Genomic DNA, 24,566 nt, shown 5'->3' on the forward strand with positions numbered 1-24,566 from the left:
GATTCTGTGCCTCTGTTTATACAACCCAGGATTGTATTAGCTTTTTTGGTTACTGCTGCACACTGCTGGCTCATAGTAGAGTGATTGTCCACTAGGACTCCAAGGTCCCTCTCACAGTTACTGTTTTTAAGCCAGGTCTCTCCCAATCTGTATTTGTGCCTTTGGATTTTCCTGCCTAAAATGTAAGACTTTGCTTTTCTCCACATTGAAACTCATTTTTTGGATAGGGCCCATTGTTCAAGTTTGTCAAGATCGTTTTGGATCCTCAGTTTGTCTTCTGGGGTGTTGGCTACTCCTACTAGTATGGTGTCATCTGCAAATTTGATGAGTTCCCTTTCAATTCCCTCATCTAAGTCATTAATTGATTGAATTAGAGTGTTTGAACAACTCTGGACTGAAATTTGTAACCCAACTAAAGATTTGCATGTAGAAGTGTTCCAAAATTGAAAGAAAGCAAAATGGCTTTTTTCTGACACATTGAAAACAGAAAGGAAAATGTTAGCTAGAGAGAAATTTAGCCAACTAAATCTACAGAAGAACAAAAAGAGATGAATAGTTTCAACAAAGTAATCAATAAAAAGAAACTGAAAGGAACAACAAAATGGAGATGGATTGATTTAAGAAAATTACAGAAAAGAAGAGACACTTTATGAAAAAACGGGTACAATAAAAATAAAACAAAAATCTACTGGAAAAACAAGATCTAAAAAAATCTAGTACAAATATATGGAAGAACTGTTCGGCACTAAAAATGAAGCTCTATTAATAATGCTGAAATATTTTGTTTTTTATTGGTTCCCAAAGAACCATAAACAACTGGATGAATCATAATCCTAAAGACAATAAAATAAATGAGAATTTTATGTTTTTGTTGTTTATTGTTGTATCTGCCTTTTATTAAAATGAATACCAATAGGGAAAGTAAAAAAAATATTTCTCTGTCAAAATGTTAATCACTTGGAGCCTTTTCCTAACAGAACAGTTGCTGGCTCAGTGGGTTTTAACTGACCTTTTCTTGTAAAGAAGAAAATTATTCTGGTGTGATCTATTAAAGCTTTGAATTAATTTATGTTCTGTTCAGTGGGAGCAATTTTATGTATATTATCAAGCTGCTTAAAGCAGAAGGAGCAGTTGAATTGATTGGCAATTGAAGATTCAGAAGAAAGAAGTTAACCTCGGTGAACCTCCCTGTAGGGCCATTCTAACACCAGATGGAAGTTTCCTTCCAATGATCCTAGCAATTGGTTAAACTAAATTATATCTAAAAATGAAAGTTGATCATAATAACAATAACATACCTTTGTGAAATAATCACCCCTAGAGAGACACTTCTCTGTTCCTTAATCTGGTAGGGATTTTCAATTATATTTGAAAAATATAAGTACATGGCTCTATATCAGCATATTAACCACCACATAATTTTAATAATTATATAAACGGATATAGCACACTATATTCTAGCACTCACATTTGATAATAATTATTAAATTTATGTGTCATCCAACTCCCAATCACTCAGGGCTGCTTACACTTGTTAAAATATTTAAAAATAAAGAACCATAGGAAAAACAAATACAACAGAAGGCAGAATAACAAGAATAGCAAACAAAATGGCGCTCCATCATTGGAGATTTTTAAGAAGAGGCTAGACAGTCACTTGTCTCAGATGATATAGATTCTCCTGCTTGAGCAGGGGGCTGGACTAGAAGACCTCCAAGGTCCCTTCCAGCTCTATTCTATTCTATTCTATTCTATTCTATTCTATTCTATTCTATTCTATTCTATTCTATTCTATTCTATTCTAAAAAAAAACCAGAGAGGAACAGAATGGAAGAACAAGGCACTCATCATCCTCTGCAAAGGCCTTGGTGAAGACCCAGGTTTTTAAGGCCCTTCAAAACATCACCACGGTAGGGGCACCAGCAAGGTGGAAACACATTTTTTTAAAAAAAAAATATATGGATGTATACATGGAATGCATTGAAACAAATTTCTACTCGATGGACAAATGATCTATGTGCATTGTTCACGTTTGAACTTTGTTCACATGAAGAAGCTTATATTTAGAAAGTTATATAGCTGTGATTGGTACTTTATAAATCAACTTTAGCAGTATCATTTTGTATCTTCTTTTGGTTGTGCTCATAAAATGCAGTAGGAAAATCTGAAATGCAGGGTTGAATTCCAACCATAGGGGGCATTTGCAAAGTAGCAATGCAGTGATTATGAACATCTAAATATTCACAGAATACAGTACTTAAGAATTCAGAATACTGATTTGAAGAGAGCTAAAGAATATGTTCCCAATTGTGACTGTGCTAAATATTTTCTAATTTTGCTTTTCAGGCAAAAATAGTGTTTTCAGGGAACCCTAAGCCAGGGCTTTTCAACCAGTGGTATGCGTACTACCTGTGGTACATTAGCACGTGGCAGGTGGTACACTGCTCTGCCCAGCCAAGTGTAGTGGGGGAGGGAACAAGCCAGCGCAGTGCAGGACGTATTGTGAAAGAATCCTCCGGAGCTGCAGAGTGGCTGGGGCGAGGCAAAGGCCCCAGGATTGGCACTTCCAGCTCACCTGGAAGAGAAAGGATGAGGGGGCCGGAGACAGGAGGCAGTTTGGGCGGGAGAGGAAGAGAAAAAGAAGCAGCCTTGGGAGGAGGTGGAGTCAGCTCTAGCTGCACCAAAGAGAAAGAAGGAGGAGGGTGGGGGGAGAGGAGAGGAGTTCAAGCAGGCCAGTCATGAGCCGTTCTACAGCTTCTGTGGCAGCCATCTGTGCTGGCAGCAACAAACAGGCAAGAAATGCAGCAGGGGAGGGGTTGCCCTCCACGAGGAATGAAGAAAGGCAGGAATGAAGAAAGGCAGCAACGGCTGGAGATGAGGCATGGAGGGAGGGAGGGAGATTGAGAGTGGTAGGATTAGTATGTGCTTTTGTGACTTTGAAGTTCTAGGTTTTGTGCAATGTGGGCTTTGTATTCTTAAGGAGGGTTTGGCAATTTCTATTTGGCGGATGAATGATGTCTCATGTTAGCTTCTATTGCTCTACTATTGTTAGCTGTAAGTTTTGCTGCAAGGGATTTTGAAGTACTTTTCTCTTGAATGGATTTTGCCTGTAGTGTTCCTTTACTTATGAATGGAACCATTTGGGGAGGCTGCCTTAGCTGGCAGCCAGTACTTACTACATTTTTTTTCTTCCTTAAGTGCCAGCTGCCCATTCCTTAACTTTCCTTTCTAGCCAGTAGCTAATTCTTAAAGGGGAATGAGCCTTTTAAAGCTAGTTCCCTCAGCGGTTTGTCTTTTCTGTCTCTGGAGGCTTTTCTGATGAATATATGGAAGAGGGAAAATATAGGGTGGTGGGGTTCAAATTCTTCCTTCAGAAGGAGATGGGAATGATAAAGAGGGAGGCAGGGAAGGAGGGAGGGAAGGAAGTCCCGCCTTAATACTTGGCCACCAGCAGCCCTGCCATTGACTTTGCTTGTCAGAAGTTTGCAAAAGGGATCACATGACCCTGGAACACTGTGACCATCTTAAATATGAATCAGTTGCCGAGCATCCAAATATAAATCACATGACCCTGGGGATGCTGCAATGGTCATAAGTGAGAAAAATGGTCCTAAGTCATATCAGTGCAATTGCAACTTTGAACAGGGTTTGGGTTTTTTTGGTCATCAAGTTTTTGAAACCTTGCTAGGTGGCACTAGAATATTGCCATATCCTAAAAGTGGTACAATTGGTAAAAAGGTTGAAAAGCCTTGCCCTAAGCTACAGATTCCTACAAAAAAACAAAATACAGTAGACATGTGGTTATTTTCCATACTTTTGTATTGTCTATACTATCTCAATTTCTTTCTTGCAAGCACTGACTCTCTGGAGGACTTTCAGGTCAATTTTTTGGATTGAATGTCAGGCTCCAGGAAACCTGTCTGGGTCCCCAATATATCGTTGGGGGTGGCCTGCCACTTCAGCAATTTCTTCAGTCCACCATTTCCCATAGGAAGTATCAAATAGCAGCCATTTATGAGAGAACAATGTTGTATATCCAATGAGATATTCTAGCCTTAGCTGATTCCCAAGTAGTATGGAAATGAGAGTCCAGTTGAGCAGGCTTTGTTGGTGGCTTATATTTATGACTGAGATCAGTGTTAATATACAACCTGGTTGTACTTAAATGCATTAGACAAAATTAGACAGAAACTGAGAACTATCCTTAGGAGGTGACACATGATTCAGTGGTTACTGGCACACCCTTAACTTACGTCCTTTTATGTAGTTGTCTTCTACCATACAGAAGACTGTCTTCAAGGAGGTTTATTATCATATTCCCCAAGATAAATGTGTAATTATACTACACTTCATAATGAGTGTATTTAATGAGAGCTATCTGTCAAAGAAAGATCAGAGGCCTAAAATACCTAGTTAGAGTTGTTTAAGCACAACCTGATTCTGTAGGGGTTTTTTAAATAATATTCTTACCCTATTAAAGTAGCATAGATCTAAGATCACAGCAGCAGACTATTCCTAATGATCATTACTGAGCAGCATGAAGACTTTTCTTGTTCTTATCATTCCAGCCTCAGATATACATATTTTTGTACATTTAATAGAAGGCTTTTGTCATTTTGCAATGGCTGCTTAATCTTTGTGTGCTGAAAGCCTTTAGTAATACAATATTGTTCATCATATTCATAACCATAGAGAATTCTCATATATTTAGTTAAACTCTGAACTCATGCTGACATTTGGAAGAGGTCATTGTGCCTATTTGGACAACACTTGTGTTGTTTGCTAATTTATGAATGATATTTTATCTTTCAAAACTGAACATAACAAGGCTCAGACAGTTCACTGTTTTCTGACAACAAAACTAATGATGTGCTGATGACTATCGCAGCTAATCTAATATTCGTGCTAAAAGGGTCGCTAATAATTTACAGCAGCAAGCAGTGAACTAACAATTAACACATTTGTGGATGCAGAAAAATACAAATTTGAAATGAGTGAGGCATCAGCTGCCATACTGAAAAGTTGTGTCATCACTGCATTTTTCTATTAGAAATTGCTATGGAATTAGTATATTTAACATATTTGAAACACTGTGAGAGATAAAATAACTACAGTGATTGAAAGGTGAAAAGAATAAAATTGAAGATCTACCTGATTCTCAAATTGTCTGGCTTTTAGATATAGCCTCAGTATAGTGTTATTGGAAGAACTGATTAATATTTTCATAATATTAAGTTTAATGAAAATGTATGCCCACAATTCAAATTATTACTCAAATCTAAGTTCTATTATAAACAATAAGATCTAGATCAATAGGATGATGAATTATGTCTAATGCAATTGGCTGGCTCGGGAGTCCAGGAATTGAAATTCAAACATGTTAAAGTTGCCAAGGGTGAGAAACAATGGTCTAGTATTGAAGATAATTTTGTGTTACCTGAAACTGAGTTTGGGCACAAAACTTTATTTCTAAATTCAATTCAGAGATGATGTTTGAGCCAGATTAATATTGAGATCTTTTTTACATACAAAATCTTCCATGTTTATAAACTTTAAAAATGTAATATACCAATTTCATCTGCAAAGAGATTAAAGTTTTAACAGTTGCTTTTAATTAAATAAGTGTATAGTTGCACATATTGTCCACATTTTGTTTTCTCATTGTTACAGAAGTGGGAAAGGCTCCACTTAAAGTATAAATCCTGAAAATATGAATGTGAATTTACCAGTATTTTTAACGGGTATAATAATATCACAAGAACTGATAAGAAATAATAGTAGAATCTTTTTCTAGTTATTGCTTCAGATTCATGATATAACAAAGCAACTTATACTTTGAATTCATGTATGTTGAGATGCCTCATTTTCTTAACAGATTAACATAGAGGTCAGTATTTTACAACAGTGTTTTAGGAAATAAATGTGTTAATCTTTGGTTTTAAGCAATATGCTGATATATATCTACTTACAGTTCCCTTTGCTTTGTTGCAGCAAGAGAAGCTAGGTGACATCTGTTTCTCTCTCCGCTATGTGCCTACTGCTGGCAAGTTGACTGTTGTCATCTTAGAAGCAAAGAATCTGAAGAAGATGGATGTGGGAGGCTTATCAGGTAAGTTGATGGCAGGAAACATATAGTTGTAAATATGTCTGATATGCTTTTTAGTCATGGAGCCGTGCAAGCTTCCAATTCAATTCAAAGAGGTGCTCCAGAACATACAAGAACATAAACACAGCACCAGTTTGCACCTCATTAAAGTTGAATTTGCACTCCCACACATTACAAAACATGTCTTACAAATAAAAGCTGAAGCACTGCACAGCAATGCCTAGTGGCTTCTTGTTGTTTGAGTATGTGAGTTATTGTTAATATGCAAAAATGAAATGTATATGCAGTATGACAGCTAAATCAGCTATGTGAGTTTTGAATGAGGTTGGATATACATCACATCTGTTCCTTCTTAATTCTTCCCCTATGCTTATCAAGAGCAGCACAAAAATTAGATCCAATGCTTTGTTTGAATGCTGTAATACATTGTAGTACTGAAAACACATTCCAGAAATGTGGGAAAATATTTAACTCCAAAGTACAGTTACCTGTAATTGAATATAAGGTTTACCATGATCATCTATTATAGTGCCAATGTTGCATAGGGATTTTTGATTGGGTTGGTTTAATGTCTTGCCTTTATCAGTTTTGGTAGGCAGATATAAAATAATTCATCTTTCTCAATATATTGTCCATGTAACACTAAAGGGACAGAGATGTTGATATATTTTTCTACATTGTCACATAATGCTGTCTTACAGAGGTATTCATTCCAATTTTATCACAACCCATTTCAGTGTATATGGAAGACTGGTGTTTGAATTTTATGTGTATTACTTTGTTGTCTGATCAATGTCCAGCCATTTCTACTAAAGTAACCAATGTTGTTTTATGTCCAGCAGTAAAGGACAGCAGTTCATTTGTTAGGGAATTAGCAAAATTTTAATTATAAAGCTTGAATATCAAGATGTTTGTATACAAAATATATCACTTTTTATAACTATTACAATAATGAAAATAATGATTGCTAAGTATTTTCTGATTATATAATTGACTGAAATAGTTAGAAAACTATATATTTGCTTGCTTAGGAATCATATCTTTCAGTTCTAAAAAATATAAATATATTCACACACATATACATATATACATACAACACACACCTCTAGAAAACCATCTTTAAAAACATTGTGGTAAAAATCTGTAATTCTAGCTGTATGTTCTCTTTATAAGAACTACCTTCTTGTTAATCTAAAGCAAGAGTAGGAATTGATCGATGTAACATTAAAAGGTTCAGAGTTGTCTTGCCATCTCATAGTCTGAATTGTCAGACATTACAGAAGAGTAGGAAACATAGGAAATGTAAATACCTGAAGTAGAAACTAGCACATTTCCCAAGAAAATTACAATTGTGGGGTATGTATGCATGTTTTCAATATACATTTTTCCAGAAAAGTATCTTTTTCATGTCAACCTCCTTCCTTAATAGTGAAGTCATTTCTTAGCTCCCAAGAGTTCACTTTTGGAAGTCTTCATGCAAGTTATTGTGAATATATATATAGAAAAGAGGTGGGGGGATAAGCAAATTATTTTATTATGAACACAGAATTGTTTTTTTCAGTTTTTCTACTGAGCAAGTTGTACATTAGATAGAGGTGAAGAATTCAGTTTGAACTTAAACTAAACGTTACCCACATATTTGGCAGCACTTGCTGTCAATAGAGAAATCCATTATCAGCAAAAGAAAATAATGTAGAGTTGCATTTGTATGTATCTTTGAGTGGGTAGATGTGAAAGAATATGAAAAAATGGATGTGAAATGAAGCTGCTGTTTTGTGAAGAAAAGGGGAAGAAATATGTAGAAAAAATGGGAAGCATATTGGAAACACAGCAGGGGATCAGATTCTTCCTTATGAAGATAGAGATGACACATTCTTCCTCCCACATCCAATTTTTTTAATTTAAGTAGAATTGCTAACTTTCTGGGTGGTGTCAACAAAGTAGATATACAAACAGTTTCAAGACATTGTTGGTTCTGCACAAGATAATATTAAGCAGAGTGGCATGTAAAATCCTGATAGTGAAGCTTGGAGTTGTATCCAGAAGACTTTTCTATTCAGATGTTATGCCTGAGTATGTTTATGCAGTACAAGTAAGAGGAATTGGAATTACTGCTGTAATGGGCCAGAAACTTGCATTCTGATTTTTTCACAGAGGATTTTGTTTGTTTGAGTATGCTGCCTTAGCAAATCTCCTTATTTAACACAGTTTGAGATGTGGGCATAGGGAAAGATTGTTGGCACATTTAAGCTCATGTTCTTCCTGAGAGAAATAGCAAAGCAAATAGCAAAGCAAAGTTTATCACCAGTTTACTGCTTCATTTTCACTTATCAAAATAATGTTTACATTCCATTAATCCCCAAAAATCACAAATCCTGGAATACCATAAAATGATCCTCAAGAATGGCATAGTAGCTAGTATATCACCGGGTAAGAAAAAATTCAAAAACACAAGTTAGAAAGTCCCTGAAATAGTAGATTTGTGTCATTTTAACAACAGGAGTATTAAAGAACATGAACAAGTTTTTCTTCTGTTCCTCAAACATTACCATATAGTTCCATTGTACCTCTTCCCATCTGAAGAGACTCAGGCTTAACATATAATAAACCTAGATTGGCTCTGAAAAGACTAATGTGCTTCACCTGATCCTGACAAACAAAACCCCAAGAAACATTCAAATCAGGGCAGAATTAAAGTGTCTTTCAATATGTCTATTTTCCCACTGTCTGTTATTTATTTCTGAACCCCCATTTAAGTCCACATTTGATTTCTGAAGAAGTTAAAAGTAAAGGAACAAGCACATCAGAAGTAAACAAATCCTCCTTTTTCATTCTTCATAATACCTATGTGTCCTGGGACCCAAAAAAAATAATTTAAAACAATCATTGCAATGGTCTGCTTCAAAACCAAATAATATTCATTAGATTGTGTTTTAATATCCTACTTTTCCAGTATATACAAAGAATCGAGTAATTATTGTTCTTTCAGATCACCATCCCAAATACTTTCCATATCTAAAAGCATTGTTATTAATTTACAACATAACTGAAAGCCACTCAGAAAGTGGAAGTCCTACAAAAGGAAGAAAGGTGCCTTCCTATAATTATTTGGAAATTCCCAATTTTGCAACACTTGAGAATGAATTCAGAATAACAGAGTTGGAAGCAACCTTGGAGGTCTTTTAGTCCAACCCCCTGCTCAAGCAGGAAAACCTTGTATCATTCTGAACTGTCCAATCTCTTCTTCGAAACCTTTAATCTGAAGGCAATCCATTCTACTGATTGATTGTTCTCACAGTCAGGAAATTTCTTCTTAGTTCTAAGTTGGATCTATCTTTGGTAAATTTCCAGCCATTACTTCGTGTCTTGCCCACAGGTGCTTTGAAGAATAGGTTGACACCCTCTTCTGTGTGACAGCCCCTCAAATATTGGAAGACTATCATGTTGCCCCTAGTCCTTCACTTTGTTAGACTAGACATACCCAGCTCTTGCAAACATTCGTCACAGGTTTTAGCCTCTAGTGCTTCAATAATCTTTGTTGCTGCTCTGTGTATTCTTTTTAGATTTTCAATACCATTTTTATATCATGAATGCAATATTCCAAGTGCAGTATATAGCAGTACTAATACTTCACATGGTCTTTGTTAAGTATTTGGTTCTTGAAGGCATTAAGCAAGACGAAGTGTTCAAACAGCAACAGGTTTATTCTCAGTCAGAACATAACAGAAGCAAGCTAATAGCTCATGTGCAGCTATTTATATGGTTGGCCTCTAGGCAGCAACCAATAGGTTTAAAGTAGCAGTTTCCCGCCCCAAACCTACTTAACAGACTGGAGACAGCAAGTCTAGCTCAGCCCAGCAACCATTACATAACAAACACAGAAGTAGGTCAGCCATTAAGCAAACAGTCAGGCATAAAGCAAGTGAATTAAACATGTAAAGCCAATACATTACAGCCCTTCCCCCTAGATAGCACAAACTCTCATTTGCTTACATAATCTTGCAGATACTTGGGCGGCCTTCATGGCCGTTCCATATGTCTAGGGGTTACAGGGATTCCCCAGTCTACCTGCTTACCTGCCAGGCTGGGTAGACCAGGGCTGTGAGTCTCAGTGGAGTCACCGTGACTCGAGTCCCTTTGGCTGGCCATTCCAGTCAGCCCAAACCAAAGTCTGATTGTGCAGCAACATCTGCAGGGCTGCTTCTCAAGTTCAGTTCGCCTATCCAAGTCCCGGGACACAATTTGTGTGTCTGGAGGGGATTCTTCTATGGCCATTTCCCCATCGCTATGCACAAGAGTTCTCTCAGAGCATGCAAACTGCTCTGTTGGACTGCTGTCCCGCGGACCCTAAGTCTGATCCTCTTGGGAGTCCTGGGCCAGCGACTGATCTGCTAACCACTGACACAGCTGATCAGTGTGCCGGTGAATGACGTGCCCATCTTCCAGGACCACCTCGTAGGAGAGTGGTCCTGACACCTTAACAATCTTTGCTGCCACCCACAAAGCCCCTTGATTGTAATTCCAGGTCCAAACCTGGTCACCCACTTGGAAGCTTCTGGGCGCTTTTGGCCGTGCCATGTCTGAGGCAACTCTGACGGGGTGCAGCCTGTCCAGTTTGCTGATCAAATGCCTGCCCCACCCAAGCTCAGCTGGACTTTTGCCCATGGCGGTGCAAGACATTGTGTGCTGGCAGAATAGAAAATCAGCCATCCTGTGGTGCCAAACCCCTCTTACAATGTGTTTCAGGGATTAGTCGGGCAGACCATGCGTTCTGCTGACCATTCAATGAAGGGTGAAAGGGAGCCAACATGGCATGCCTTATGAGGAAGGCCTGGAATTCTGAAGCAGTGAACTGAGCCCCATTGTGGAGACTAAGACGTCTGGGAGCCCATGTGTTGCAATTAGTTTCCACAGCACCTGGATGGTCCTAGCAGTAGTCATAGTGGAAATGGGCACCACCTCTGACAATTTAGAGTGGCTGTCGACCACTATTAAACAATTGTCCGTGGTCCAAAATCAATGTGGATTTTGGACCATGGTGTATGTGTTTCCTCCCATCAGTGGACAGGGGCTTCCGGCATCTCCGGTCTGGACTGTTTACACATGTAGCACCAGTGTACTTGGGCCTCAATAGCTTTGTCTAGCCCTGGCCACCAGAGGTAGCTCCTCACCAGTGCCTTCATCTGGACTATTCCCGGATGGCCTTCATGCAGAGACTGGAGGACCCTGGGCCGGAATGAGCTGGGTACTATAACTCTACTGCCTCAAAGGATACACCTCTTATGAGCTGACAGCTCATTTCTTCGCATAAAAAACTTTGGAATTCTGGTACCGGGCTTTTCCAACCATCCTGTGTGAACCCACGTCAATACGCAGCTATGGGTTTTGTCAGCTGCTGTCTCCGCAGCTACGTCTCCAGCAGGGAGAGGGAACTCTAGCAAATCCTGTATGGCTAAAATGCCTGCAGTCGGAGCTGGATCTGGCTCCACGTGTGGCAAGGGCAATCTTCTAAGGCCATCTGCATGGCCCATGTCTTTGCCCAGTTTGTGAACCAGCCTGTAGCTGTAGGTTGAAAGGAATATAGACTACCTCAACATTCTGGGCGACAGAATCTGAGGTGTCTGCCTGTCTGTAGTGAATAATCCTAGCAAGGGCTTATGGTCAGTGAAGACCATGAATTGGTGGCCACACAAATAGTCATGGAACTTTTTAACCCCGGCTACAATGGCCATGGCCTCCTTGTCAATCTGTACATAATTGCACTCAGGCAAAGACAAGAGTCCTCGAATAATAAGCGATGGGAGACTGTATCCCATCAGCTGACAAATGGCTCAACACAGCCCCAACCCCATATGGGGATGCATCACATGCAATGCAAACTGGCAGATTTTCATTAAAATGCGTGAGCACCGAGTTCGAGGACAACAGCGATTTCACTGCCTGAAAACTCCTTTCTTGGACATTTGTCCACTTCCACTGAGTGTTTTTGTCAAAAAGCCAGTATAACGGCTCTGCCACTGTGGCCTTATTGGGGAGAAATAGGTAATAAAAATTTAGAAGACCCAAGAAAGTTTGGAGCTCCCCTTTGGACCTAGTGCTTGGTGTCAGCTAAAAACCGCTGAAGGATGGCTCTAAGCCGTTCAGCCAGGACCTCTGTAGACTCCCTGACGATGAGTACATCATCAAAGTAGGGGCAGACCCCCGGAATACCCTTGAGCATACACTCCATCACTCCCTGAAAAATCCCTGGTGCTACACTCACCCCAAATTGTAGGCGCTTGACCTTAAAGGCCCCCCTATGTGTAACAATCATTTGGGCAGCTGCCATGACCTCATCCACCGGCAGCTGTTGATAGGCCTGTGCTAAATCTAATTTAGCAAACACACTGCCTCCCTGCAACGACACCAAAATATGACTGACAACTGGCACTGGGTGCATGTGCTATTGAAGTGCCTGGTTAATGTTGCACTTATAGTCAGCACATATTCATACCTCTCCGTTGGCCTTGAGTGGCATTACAATGGGGGTCTCCCACACCCCACTGTCTACAGGCTGCAATACCCCCTGACAGCTTATCCAGTTCTGCATTGATTTTGTGCTTTAACACAAAAGGCACTCAATGGGGCTTAACCCGGATTGGCGTTACCAAAGGGTCAAGTTTAAACGCTATCGAAGGGCCATTGTACTCACCCAGGCTTGGACTGAAAACATCCGTGAACTCTTGGCAGACTGAAGACAAGTTGGCCACCTGTGTCTGGTGAATGCCGGTTACTTGAATGCCCAATGCATCAAACCAATCAAGCCCTATGAGGCTCGTGCATTGGCCTTCCACCACAATAACATCTAGGCGGCCTGCAAACCCCTTGAATTTCACTGCGAGTGTGTCTTCACCCTTGACCGCCACTTGGGAGTTTTGGAAGTCTGTTAGCAAAATGTTAGATGGTCACAGTTTGACCCATCTGTTGCTGCAGTTGCATATGTGCTGGAAAGTTCCAATGGAGATGATGGACAGAGCTGAGCCTGTGTCCAGTTCTATTTTCCATGGAACTCCCTGAAACTCAACTTGCAGCTGAAGCTTCTGCTTAAGGGGTTGGTGGGCACCAGTGCGCAACATGCTCCTACAACTGGAGCAGAACCCTGTTGCCCTGGTGCCCCGGTACCTCTCCTGAATGACTCTTCCTGCTGACAGTCCTGCTGGCGACCTCGGCAGATGGCAGTGATGTGGCCTAGTTTTCCACATGCCTGGCACGTGGCTGTTCAGAAACAGCATTCTGTGCGTTGATGGTGACCTCCGCAGCCCATGCACCTAGGGAACAGAACTGCCTTGTCAGAAGGCCTCAGTCCCTTCTCCTGGTGCCTCTGTAGTTTGTCGACTTCATGGTTGGAGTTGGTGTCTTCCAACGGCTCGGCGTCCTTGTGGTGGACAGCTTCGGTGCTTGGCACGCTTTTGGAGGGCCACAGTGCCTTAATGGCTCCTCCGGCAGCTTTGTCCGCCATAATCTCTTTCAACGCCTCCTGTACTGAGAGAGTCTCTTTAGTGAAACGTTTTTGTTGGAGCTCTCTGTTCCTGAGTCCACAGACCAAGCGGTCTCTTAGTCTCTCTTCTAAATAGGCAAAATTACGTAGTCGGGACTCCTGCCAAAGAGCTGCAATGAACTCCGTTGCCAACTCGCCGGGTTGTTGTTCACGTTGCTCAAAGGCATGCTTCCATTCTATCACGGATAACTTCAGGTCAAAGTGCTCTCAGAGCCTTTTCTTCAAGTCTGTGTAGCTGACGGACTCAAGCGGTACGGGAGCGACCAAGTTCTCGGCGATATCAAAAGTGGCTGGGCCGCACACACAGAGGAGGGTGGCAGCCTTCATCCCACCTTCATCACCAGTGTTAAGTATTCAGTTCTTGAAGGCATTAAGTGAGACAAAGTGTTCAAAAAGCAACAAGTTTATTCTCAGTCAGAACATAACAGAAGCAAGCTAATAGCTGCTGTGCAGCTATTTATACGGTTGGCCTCTAGGCGGCAACCAATAGGTTTAAAGTAGCAGTTTCCTGCCCCAAACCTACTTAACATACTGGAGACAGCAAGTCTAGCTCAGCCCAGCAACCATTACATAACACACAGAGAAGTAGGTCAGCCATTAAGCAAACAGTAGGCATAAAGCAAGTGAATTAAACAAGTAAAGGCAATACATTACAGTCTTGATACTATTCCTCTGTTGATGCTGCCTAGGACTACATTGGCTTTTTTGGCAGCACAGAACACATACACAATTCCTCCTACTTCTTGTAGAGTTACTAAATTTTAAAAAGTCTACATATGAATTTGTTTTAAAATGCATCTCAATCTATTCCATGAACTTCATTTAACTTGCTCAAGCAATGCCCATTCCTATTTCTAACCCAGATAGGACAATCATCTGCATATGGGCTTACCTCTACAAGCAGAAGAATTTAAGGCAGATCAATTCATACTATACAGTATTAATGAGCATGGAACAAAAGATACTGTGCTTCCTTGGTTCAGAGAGTTGTAATGTTTCATAATTTAGAAAATACTAAGTATTCATAATATATTTCATTGGAGAATTGTCTGAATTAATTTATAAAATCAACCTTCTATACATAATATACCTCTTTTTGAATATCTAGTGACACAGTAAACCTTAAAACAAGCTCATTCCTCTCAAACTATAACACAATTAGCAATGCTAAGTTAGGTCAACAGTAGAAGCAAATATTTCCAAATCCTACCTGTCCAGCTTTGTAAAAGAATATGAGAACCTGAAGGCTAATAATCTAGAGTTTCTTCACATGAGCATTGTTTTGAAAATATGTTCAAATCCTTCCAGTTGAAGATGGACTAAAGTTCCAACTACCATCAAGTCTCAGATGGTAAAAAAAGAAAAGGATTTCTGTGTATCTTTATTGCCATCTAGTGGCTTCTGAATTATTATTACTAGTAGTCCTGAATAGATCCATTTTGAAATAGGTCCAGAGAATTCCATTTTAGCAGTAAATACATTCATGTCTTACATTTAATTAAAGTACATTAAATGAAAGCTCAAAACAAATCATGCCCTGCTACTTACAGAAACTATTTACTACTGTTGATGAAAATTATCTCTACAAGCAAAAATTCCCCATTGGATATAAATTACTTGTTTAATCTTTAATTAAATTGAACACCTGGACTCCATTAGCTAATATAATCCAACAGCTAATATGCTTTGTCTCTGAATGAAAGATAAATTGATTTGCTGCAACAGGCAAATTCAGATGGAGAACAGGAATCTTCAAACTTTTGCTCCAAATGAAAGTGAGTACAGATATAGTTTTATTTAAGTTGTATTTTTATTTAAATTTATTCAAGAATAAGTATAAGAAATCTAATCCTTTGGTTTGAGAACTCAGATATTTGCTTTACTTCTCAACATAGTCCAGGTCAGAGCCCTGTTTTTGTCTGTAACTGATAGTTGATCCATTTTTCCATTGGCATAGTGTTAAAGTCTAACAAATACAAGATCTTGATATATATTGGTACCACAGCAGGAAAAAAGGTATACCTATTGATATACCTTTAAGTAACTTTTAATTTGACTCTACAGATTCAAATTTAATATTATAATGAGATTTTATAGACCTGTGTTTGCTATAATTTGAAATAGCATGCTAGCCATCCATCAAGGGATCTCAAATTCACTGGCAAAGCATAGGCACCCAAATATGTCCCTTGCACCACATAATAAGTGGTAGAAGGCACTATCGTTGCTTCAGTCCAGCCAAAAACTGCATCAAGAAAATTGGGGACTGCATTTCATGAATTCTGGGTAGTTGCCAGACACCAATATGCTGCCCCTATTTACTACATAATTGCTGGGTTTTCTCAGCTCTCCACTTGGACAACTTTATATAGAGATGACCTATGATAATCATATGAACTTCCTTCACTTCTCTCTTATTCCTATTTATAATAATAATTAATGGCATTTTTTAACATTGATTCTTTAAGCACTTGCTCTACTTTTCCCAGAATTCGTATTAACTACATGTTATATATTTTGTCAACTGGTTTGTCAACTGGTTAATATTTTGCAGCTCAGTCCTGTTTTCATGGTATTTGTTGGAGGTTGACCTTGTAGCTTTAATTTTCAGCTGATAGTCATCCTGCATCTGTGCCACCACCTTGCAGATAACTCCCCATATATGTCTTGATCTCATTAGTTACCTGATTGGGGGAAAAATGTAAATCAAATGTAGTTGGAAATTAACATATTGCAAAGTATGAATTTTCTTCATCACCTCCACAATCAAATATGTATTTGGACCTCAAATAATCCTATAAACTTTCTTTAAAAATGACAGTGAGGAATGCCTGTACCCAGTCCTCAAATAAAGCTCAGCCCTGGGGACCACATGGATTGTCCATTGTCAGGCCTCCTAACAACAGTCAAAATGTCTTGATTTAAGGGGGAACTGGCTATGTATTATCCATCTGCTGTTGTTCTGCAGTGTTATGCAAATGTTAATTTCATATTCTAGAGTCAGAGAAAGCTATTACATCTATATTATTTACATGTAAACAGTTACAAAAGCAGCTTGCCATCAGCTTGTTCAGTTTACTAATTTTTCAGACTAGCCTACATTTTGATACATCTATCCATGCATGTTATCCATTTATGAATGAACAAGCCTACTAATGGTCATTTTGTGGAAGTACTCAAATATGCCTATCAATCCTAAAAAGTTGGACAACTCTACTTTAAAGTAACTCATCCATTACTAGCAGATCCTTGTTACTGATAGGATATGGACTGGGTTCTTAATATTCTTGAAACTAAATAGTTATCTCTTTAAACCATCTTAAATTTTATTTTATATTACTTTATATGATATCAGATCTTTATGATTCACAACAAAGAAAATTATTTTCAAACGCAATATGTTAAAACAATAGAAAAACATATTCATTAAAAGGGGGAAGAGAGAGAAAGGAAAGGAAATTAAATAAAATAATCTATCCGTAATATTCATACAGGGAAGTTCCAAGCACTATCCAGTATTTTACACATTTTAAAAAGGGACAAAATTTGTAAGATTTTTCATATTGTCTGCCCATTATTTAAATGAGAACAAAACTGTGTGGAGAAAAGCCAATAATTGGTCAGAGAATAGATACGATTTTCAAGGCTGTTTCCACACTTTCTGTTTTTCGGATTCTTTTCCTTTTTACTTCCTATTGCATTTTTCTCATATATAGCTGCCTATACAATCATATGGGGGGGAAACTTCATATAGCATATTTTTATTCTAATTTTTTAGGTCAGGGATGGAGAACTATGGCTCTTTTATGACTTGTGGACTTCAACTCACAGAATTCCTGAACCAGCCATGCTGGTCAGGAATTCTGTGAATTGAAGTCCACAGATCATGAAGAGGGGGCCATAGTTCTCCACCCGTCTTAGGTGGAGAAATCAAACAAAGTAAAAATCATTTGCCTACCTAATGTCTATATCCATACAGAATTGAGTCTATTTACTTAGGTTTGTTTCTCACTGTAACATAATTATGTCAGATACTGGGTCATGTGTGCCTTTTTGCTGTTTCTGTGATGCATAAATTAATTGTGATCATTTTAGAACTAACAAATTTTGCAGCATATTGGATTTACCTTTAGATCATTTCTAACAAATTTTATTCTTGTTATATGCTAAAAATTTAATCAATTCTTTTGCATCCCTTTTTCACAGCATGTAAATGAAGCCTTCCAAGGCTCAAATTATATTGCATGTAAAATGAAACTACCCTTTTCTGCAATTAGAAATCTATTTTAAACACACTATTCACATTCAAAAAGGGTTACGAAAAGGCTTTAGAATATGATTTTTATAGAGATGTTGAAAACTCATGAATTATGCAAAGCAGGCATTCTATTTTGATAGCTAGATGAAAATACAAAAAAACTTAATATTACGGAAATACTACAAGTATCCTAAATTTCCCAATATTTTTGAAATAAAATTTGAATATACATTATGGGAAAAGTTAAACAATAATAATTGAAATATCTCAAAAGGTAACAATAGCAATAACACTTAGACTTATATACTGCCCATAGTGCTTTACAACACTCCCTGGACAGTTTACTATGTATATTGTCCCCAACAATCTGGGTCCTCATTTTATCAAATTTGAGAAAGATAGAAGGCTGAGTCAATCTCCAGCCTTGTCAGGATCAAACTCCAGACTGTGGGCAGAATTAGCCTGAAGTACTGCATTCTAACTACTGCGCTACCAGGGCTCCCAAAGGTGCAATCAAAAACGGTCGTCTGTCTATCTGTCAGTCTGTCAGTGGCTTCCATTGAAAACAAAGAGGGATTTCCAAAATGAGATTCCTCATAAGTATAGAAAGTTGTACTTTCAGAAGTACAGAAATTTAAATAATTCTATGATTGTTTTGCCTTATATAGCCTATTGGTCATTAAAATCTGTAATATGATATAATAAGAGAACCTGTTAAAAGTAATAATTGTGCTACTTCCATCTCTATTTAAATGAAAAACATGCATATATGTGTAGTGTATCTAAGTATACATGTATGTGGCTTAAAGAATTTTTTAATTGAGGTGCAGCATGCCCATAAGATATGTATGCATTGTTGACATTGTTGGAAATCTCATTTTCTGACGTATGAATTTGAGGAAAATTTATTCAAACAGATACAATCAAAACTTGCAAACAATAGGAAATAAATGAACACAATAAGGAAAAGACAAAAGAAAAACCCATGTAATGTGTCCCAGCATAAATTCATCACTGTTGTTTCTAACATGTGCATATATATATTTGTTCGTGATAATAGGTTAATGTTATAAGTGAGCTGTAACAGTAGAAGTATGTTGTTAATAATTTTCAATATAAATATTCATGAAAAACCATCTAAATGGCATCAGTAACATTACTTCTTTGTCTTACAAAATTAGTATTTTGCCCAAAAGCTTATTTCTAGAATGAAGTATCAATTACAAATACATTTATTTATTCATTCATTTTGGCACAAAGAGCATACAAACACCATATCAATTGTTTTTGTATAAGCCTTTCAGCCATATTATGATGTAAAATATATGGTTTAAGTTACAACTTGCTAATATCAGCCTAACTTGCCAAATATGCCTTAATGATTTAGTGCTATAAAGCATAACCCTTAAGCTGAACATGTAGCTTATAACTTGTCATTCTGTGGCCACAGTGAAATTTCTCTCAACTTTGGTTTCTACAGTCTATAAAAGGCAAAGGATAATTAGCTACATTACAAGAATAAGTTAAGATAAAGATGCTACTACTTTTCCCATTACAAGATAAATAATAATAAATTGCCTTCACTTTAGGAGCAGTCAGGCACTAAATTCATAAATCATGCAGGTTCCAATTACAGGAGTCAGTGTTGGTACACTTCTTGAAGCAATTTGTCAGAGTAGAATGTAAACTCATCAACAGGTTGAATTCATTTTTAATATTGTAGAAACCTGCTGGGTTATTTGAAAACTTATGGGAAAAGTCATTATTTCTTGTTTTGGAAATAAAATAGTTAAAATGCTGAAAGGTATCACAAATAACTGAAATAACTTGATTAAAAAGAAGATGTGATTTTCTTTAAGATACATGGTTTTATTTGCAAAGCAAGTGTTCTATTAAGTAGCTCATACCTGGAAAGATATACTACTTTCAAGGAACTTCTTAAAATAGATTAAAAACTTGGGGCCTAATGAATGATTCCATCCATAGATATCTGCGTACTGTTATTTATATTATTAGTGAATGTGTGGGATTTGAATAATGCAGAATTACTTCCATAATATTTTTGTCATTAAAGAAATATGGCAGGTCTCTGCAATACATTGTATAGGAGACCGCAGTAACAATTATTGCTTCACAGCTGAACATTTCTTTCAGTTTCTTAACCTAGTGTATTCTTTGTCATCTGCTCTTTGGTACAGTAATGAATATCTCACTGCATTGTTTAAATAAGATTGATTTGTAATTTATTAACCTGTTTTTATAAAAAAATCAAGAAATTTCATTTTCTTTAGGCTTTATGGCCCAACCATACACCTCACAATATATGGTATTGACTATACTAATGAACGGAATGCCTGGGTCTCAGAGCATTCACAAATAAGCATACAAAGGTTTTCAAGGAATTTCAATAAAAGTGTACTCAGAGCAGAAATGCACTGTGTATCTATGAACTTAAGAGACCAACCCCCCACAATTTAACAGAACAACAGAAAACCAAAATTACAGAGTTGGAAGGAATCTTGGAGGTCTTCTAGTTCAACCCCCTGCTCAAGTAGGAGACCTTATGGTGTATCATTTCTGACAAATAGCTGTCCAATCTTTTCTTTGAGATTGGAGCATCCGGAACTTCTGAAGGCAAGTCATTCCACTGATTAATTGTTCTCATTGTCAGTGAATTTAAATACACTGCTTTAAATTGTTGTACAGTGGTTCTAGTTTGGGGGAAAAATATATTGTTCGTGCATAAGGGTGAATTCTAAACTCACATGAACTTTTGCACCAAACCAGCTCTTTACCATTCCTCATTCCCTTTCCCTGTCAACAAATTTACATAGTATAAAGTGTAAGCACAGTTTTATGGTCTTCTAGGGGACAGAACCATATGACTTGTGTTCATCAGTCTGATATTTATCTACAGTGAGAATAGTTATTCATGGTCTGCATTCTGTGATGTATTAAATTGTTCACAAAAGCATTTCAGGATAAGGATGTCAGGAGAATGATTACATGTTGTCTGTGTTATCAGGGTAAAGCTACTTGGGCATCTTTGATTTGACATGGTTGTTTATGGGACCATTAACACTGGAATAAGGCTATCATTACCAGAAAACCATTTAAGTCAAAGAAAGACTCCTTTATCTCTGTATTTAATTAAAATCAGTGTTTGGGAACATTGGGAGTTTTTTTAACAGCTGCAGGGGACCAGGCAGTTTTTTTAACTGCCTTCCCTTCTCAAATCCAATTCTAAATTCAACAAAGGAGCTCTACTTTCATGGGCTGGCTGTGAGTCAGCAACCTGGTCCCCTGCAACTGTTTTTGGATTACAATTTTTATCATTGTCTGAGGTTGATAATAATTGAAATCCAAAACATCTGGACGATAGTAGTATGCATATCCCTGAACAAAAATAAATATCCAAAAGTATATGCCAGTTTGATAAGATGATGTTCTCCTCTGACCGGTCATTGTTGAATATTGATAAACATTCTTACTTTATTTAATGTGTTGCCTTTCTAATGCTTTTCCCTTTCAAGGAGAAGACTGTTTATCCTGTTTATGTTTCTTATGACATCTTTCATCTGTGATGTGATGAATGTGCTAGTCAAGAAACCATTAGTGTGTCTAACATAAGGAACTTGGCTTTTTTATTATTTGATCCATAAAAATCACGCTAACTGCTCCTGCTAGATGGTTTCGTTTAAACAATTTTATATCTTGGTAACAGATATTCAGTGAAATATCAAGACTGACCTGAAACCTCGGATCTGATGAAGGCACTGTTTTGTTGTTCAGTTACTTTATTAGTAATTTTTACAACAACAACAACAAAAAACCTTTTACAAAACTGCCTGCAATTAGTGCAGGTTCGCATCCCACCAGGCTCAAGGTTGACTCAGCCTTCCATCCTTCCGAGGTAGGTAAAATGAGGACCCAGATTGTTGGGGGCAATAAGCTGACTTTGTAATAATGCCGCTTGGGGGGGGGGGGAAAGCCCTAATAAGCAGGCATATACATAGAATGAAGGCTATTGCTAAGCACATTTGATTTGTGCTTAGATTGTAAGCCACCCTGAGTCTTCGGAGAAGGGAGGGATATAAATGGAATTTTAAAAAAAAAAAACCTTGTTTCACAAAAGTCTCCCCAGATATGTTTTGGAATATAGCTTCTATGATTCCAGCATAGCTGATAAAAAACAAGTTCAGACCACTTAACAATAGTTAATGTCTGCATATACAATACTGAGAAGCAATGGATTTAGTTTTAGAAATATTAAATCTCAGGTCACCCAAATTCAATATTCTTTTCACCATACACATTGGCTTCTACAAAGAGGCTTAAAAGGGGCTCAGCGGCTTAAAGCGACTGGAATTGTTGGCCAAAGAAGGTCATCTCTCTACATTTCAGCAGTTCAAGCCCTAGCATAGTGTGATGGAGTGAGCTACTGTCACTCGCCTCCGCTTCTGCCAATCTAGCAATTCAAAAGCATGTAAATGCAAGTAGATAAATAGGTACCACTTTAGTAGGATTAATGGCTGAAGCAAGAAACTAACTGGTGCTGGACCGCCCCAAATGCCAGGCAAAAACTGGCAGAGAAAAAGGCCCAGATGATGCTGACACTCTCACACAACACCTTTACTTGCTTTGTGTGTGGAGCTAGTTTGCCCTCTATGTTGTATCCCGGATAGCATACAAACAAACTAGCAATATTAGGCAGCCAAACATCTACTCTGTAATAACATTGTAGACTCATGGCTTTCATATACCAATGTCATATGCTAAATGAATAAATTGGCTTCTACAGGTATAACTTGGAAAGTGGCATCAATTGGTTTGTTTACATATCTCAGGTATTTTTGTTACATCAGCTTTTAAATATAATTCATAATGAAGTTCCATACTCTAAAACCAGCCAGAAATCCCATAAAGTGATTCTTCTCAGAGCAACTGAGACGTGTCACGATTTTTTTAAAAAAAGCATAATCCGGTTTGTGCTATCAAAGTGGGAGAAATGTCAAAATTTACTCTTGAGTTTTTCTCCTCATTTGACCTATGTGACCTCTAATGGGCAAAGAACCTAATATATGAAGAGTAAAATGTAATTCTTAAAAGTGGTATATTTATTTTATTGTGTTAGTTTTATCGGAGGAATATTATGCAAATTATTTTATCATTGTAGGATTATAATGACAAAGTTTCAGAAACATGATTGTAAGAAACAGGAAACATCTAATCCACATCTAGCATGGCTGGCTCAGGAATCCTGGGAGTTGAAGTCCATGAGTCATAAAAGAGCCAAGGTTGCCTATCCCTGATCTAGGCTTTTTGACAATGCTTTTCTGTAAAAGAATAATCATTACTGTAGCTCAGACATGTCAAAGTCGCGACATCATGTGATGTCGCGCAATGTATCGGGAGAGTTTTGCCATTGCTAGCAATGGGGTGGGCATGGCTTCCAGATGACACGTCCGGCCCAAAGGATGGCAGTTTGACACCCCTGCTGTAGCTAATAGGGAGGCGGCTCCACCCAAATCTGCAACACACACACACACTTACACACACACCTGTATGCAAAATACAGTCGTTTTTAGCTGGTTTACATGCTGCTAGATATTTTCACCTCTTGCTTTTACTTCTACCACAGTGTATACTGATAGAAGATAGAAAAACAAAGAAATCATATCATGTTTCTGCCTGGTCTATAACAATTCATGCATACATATTGCTTTTGGAAAAAGCCAGACATTCTTTGAAATAAAATTTAAATATGTTTTGGCATCTGTCCAGCCCTGCATAATATAAAGCAGGGACATCCTGTCTGAGAGAACAGACTGTTAGTTCAATTATACTTCCAAAATTGAGTTAAATTTCCATGAAATCTGCCTCTGAATGTGAAAAGCCTAAGGGAATTGTATTGTCTTAAACTGCAGGAAGCAGGCATTTCAAATACAACGATGGCATCACCATGAAAAAACTGGGTATTTTCTGCTTGTTGAAATCATTTGTCTCTGATAGTACCATGTAATAAGCCAAAAATGTGCCAATTGTTTTGCAGGGGAGAAGTGAGGATGAGCCTAGTGCTACCCTCTAAATAAAACATATAGCTTCTGAATGTGTCATCCTTGAAATAAAAGCATTAATATCCTTCCAATACCCTTTTAAGATTATAACCAAAGGCAGATGTGGCTTAAACACCTGCCACATCTCTTCTCTGTTTTATGACTGTGATTATTCTCTTGTATGATAAAAGTTGGTTCTGATTTGTAGACTTAATGAAGGCATATTACCGGAACATATTTCAGAGTTTAATGTGCATCCTAACAGTGACAAACCAAAGGGGACTTAGACCCAATTCTTGTGGGGTTTATCAATGCTTTTTCCTATAATTTTTAGTTTATTTTATACTTCCCAGGTAGTCCCTGTCCCAGGATTTCCTTGTGGTCTTGCATCCAAGTATTCAAATTTGTGAAAAGTTTGTGAAAACAGCCAAGATCAGCTAGGTGCTGCCACCTTCTGTCTCTCTAGAGAGCTGTAGCAGTCAACACTTTTTAAATGTTTTTGTAGTTTTACAAAAAATACAATTTAATTAACTACAGGTAGACCTCAACTTACTACCACAACTGAGCCCAAAATTTATGTTGCTACGCGATTTATTTTGCTAAGCAATT

The 24,566-nt window shown here is 37.8% G+C and overlaps 1 protein-coding gene across 1 annotated transcript in view; it reads left to right on the forward strand.

Moving 5' to 3' along the window:
• SYT1 (synaptotagmin 1) overlaps nucleotides 1–24,566 on the forward strand; it is a gene marked incomplete at its 3' end in the record, with an annotated part of 207,440 nt that overhangs the window by 136,446 nt on the left and 46,428 nt on the right. The window contains exon 7 of the mRNA XM_083365142.1: nucleotides 5,992–6,109. Within this exon, the coding sequence (XP_083221268.1) occupies nucleotides 5,992–6,109 (118 nt within the window). The remainder of the gene's footprint in view (nucleotides 1–5,991; nucleotides 6,110–24,566) is intronic.

The sequence above is a fragment of the Vipera ursinii genome (assembly GCF_947247035.1).
Source record: "Vipera ursinii genome assembly, chromosome: 6".
NCBI lineage: Eukaryota > Metazoa > Chordata > Lepidosauria > Squamata > Viperidae > Vipera > Vipera ursinii.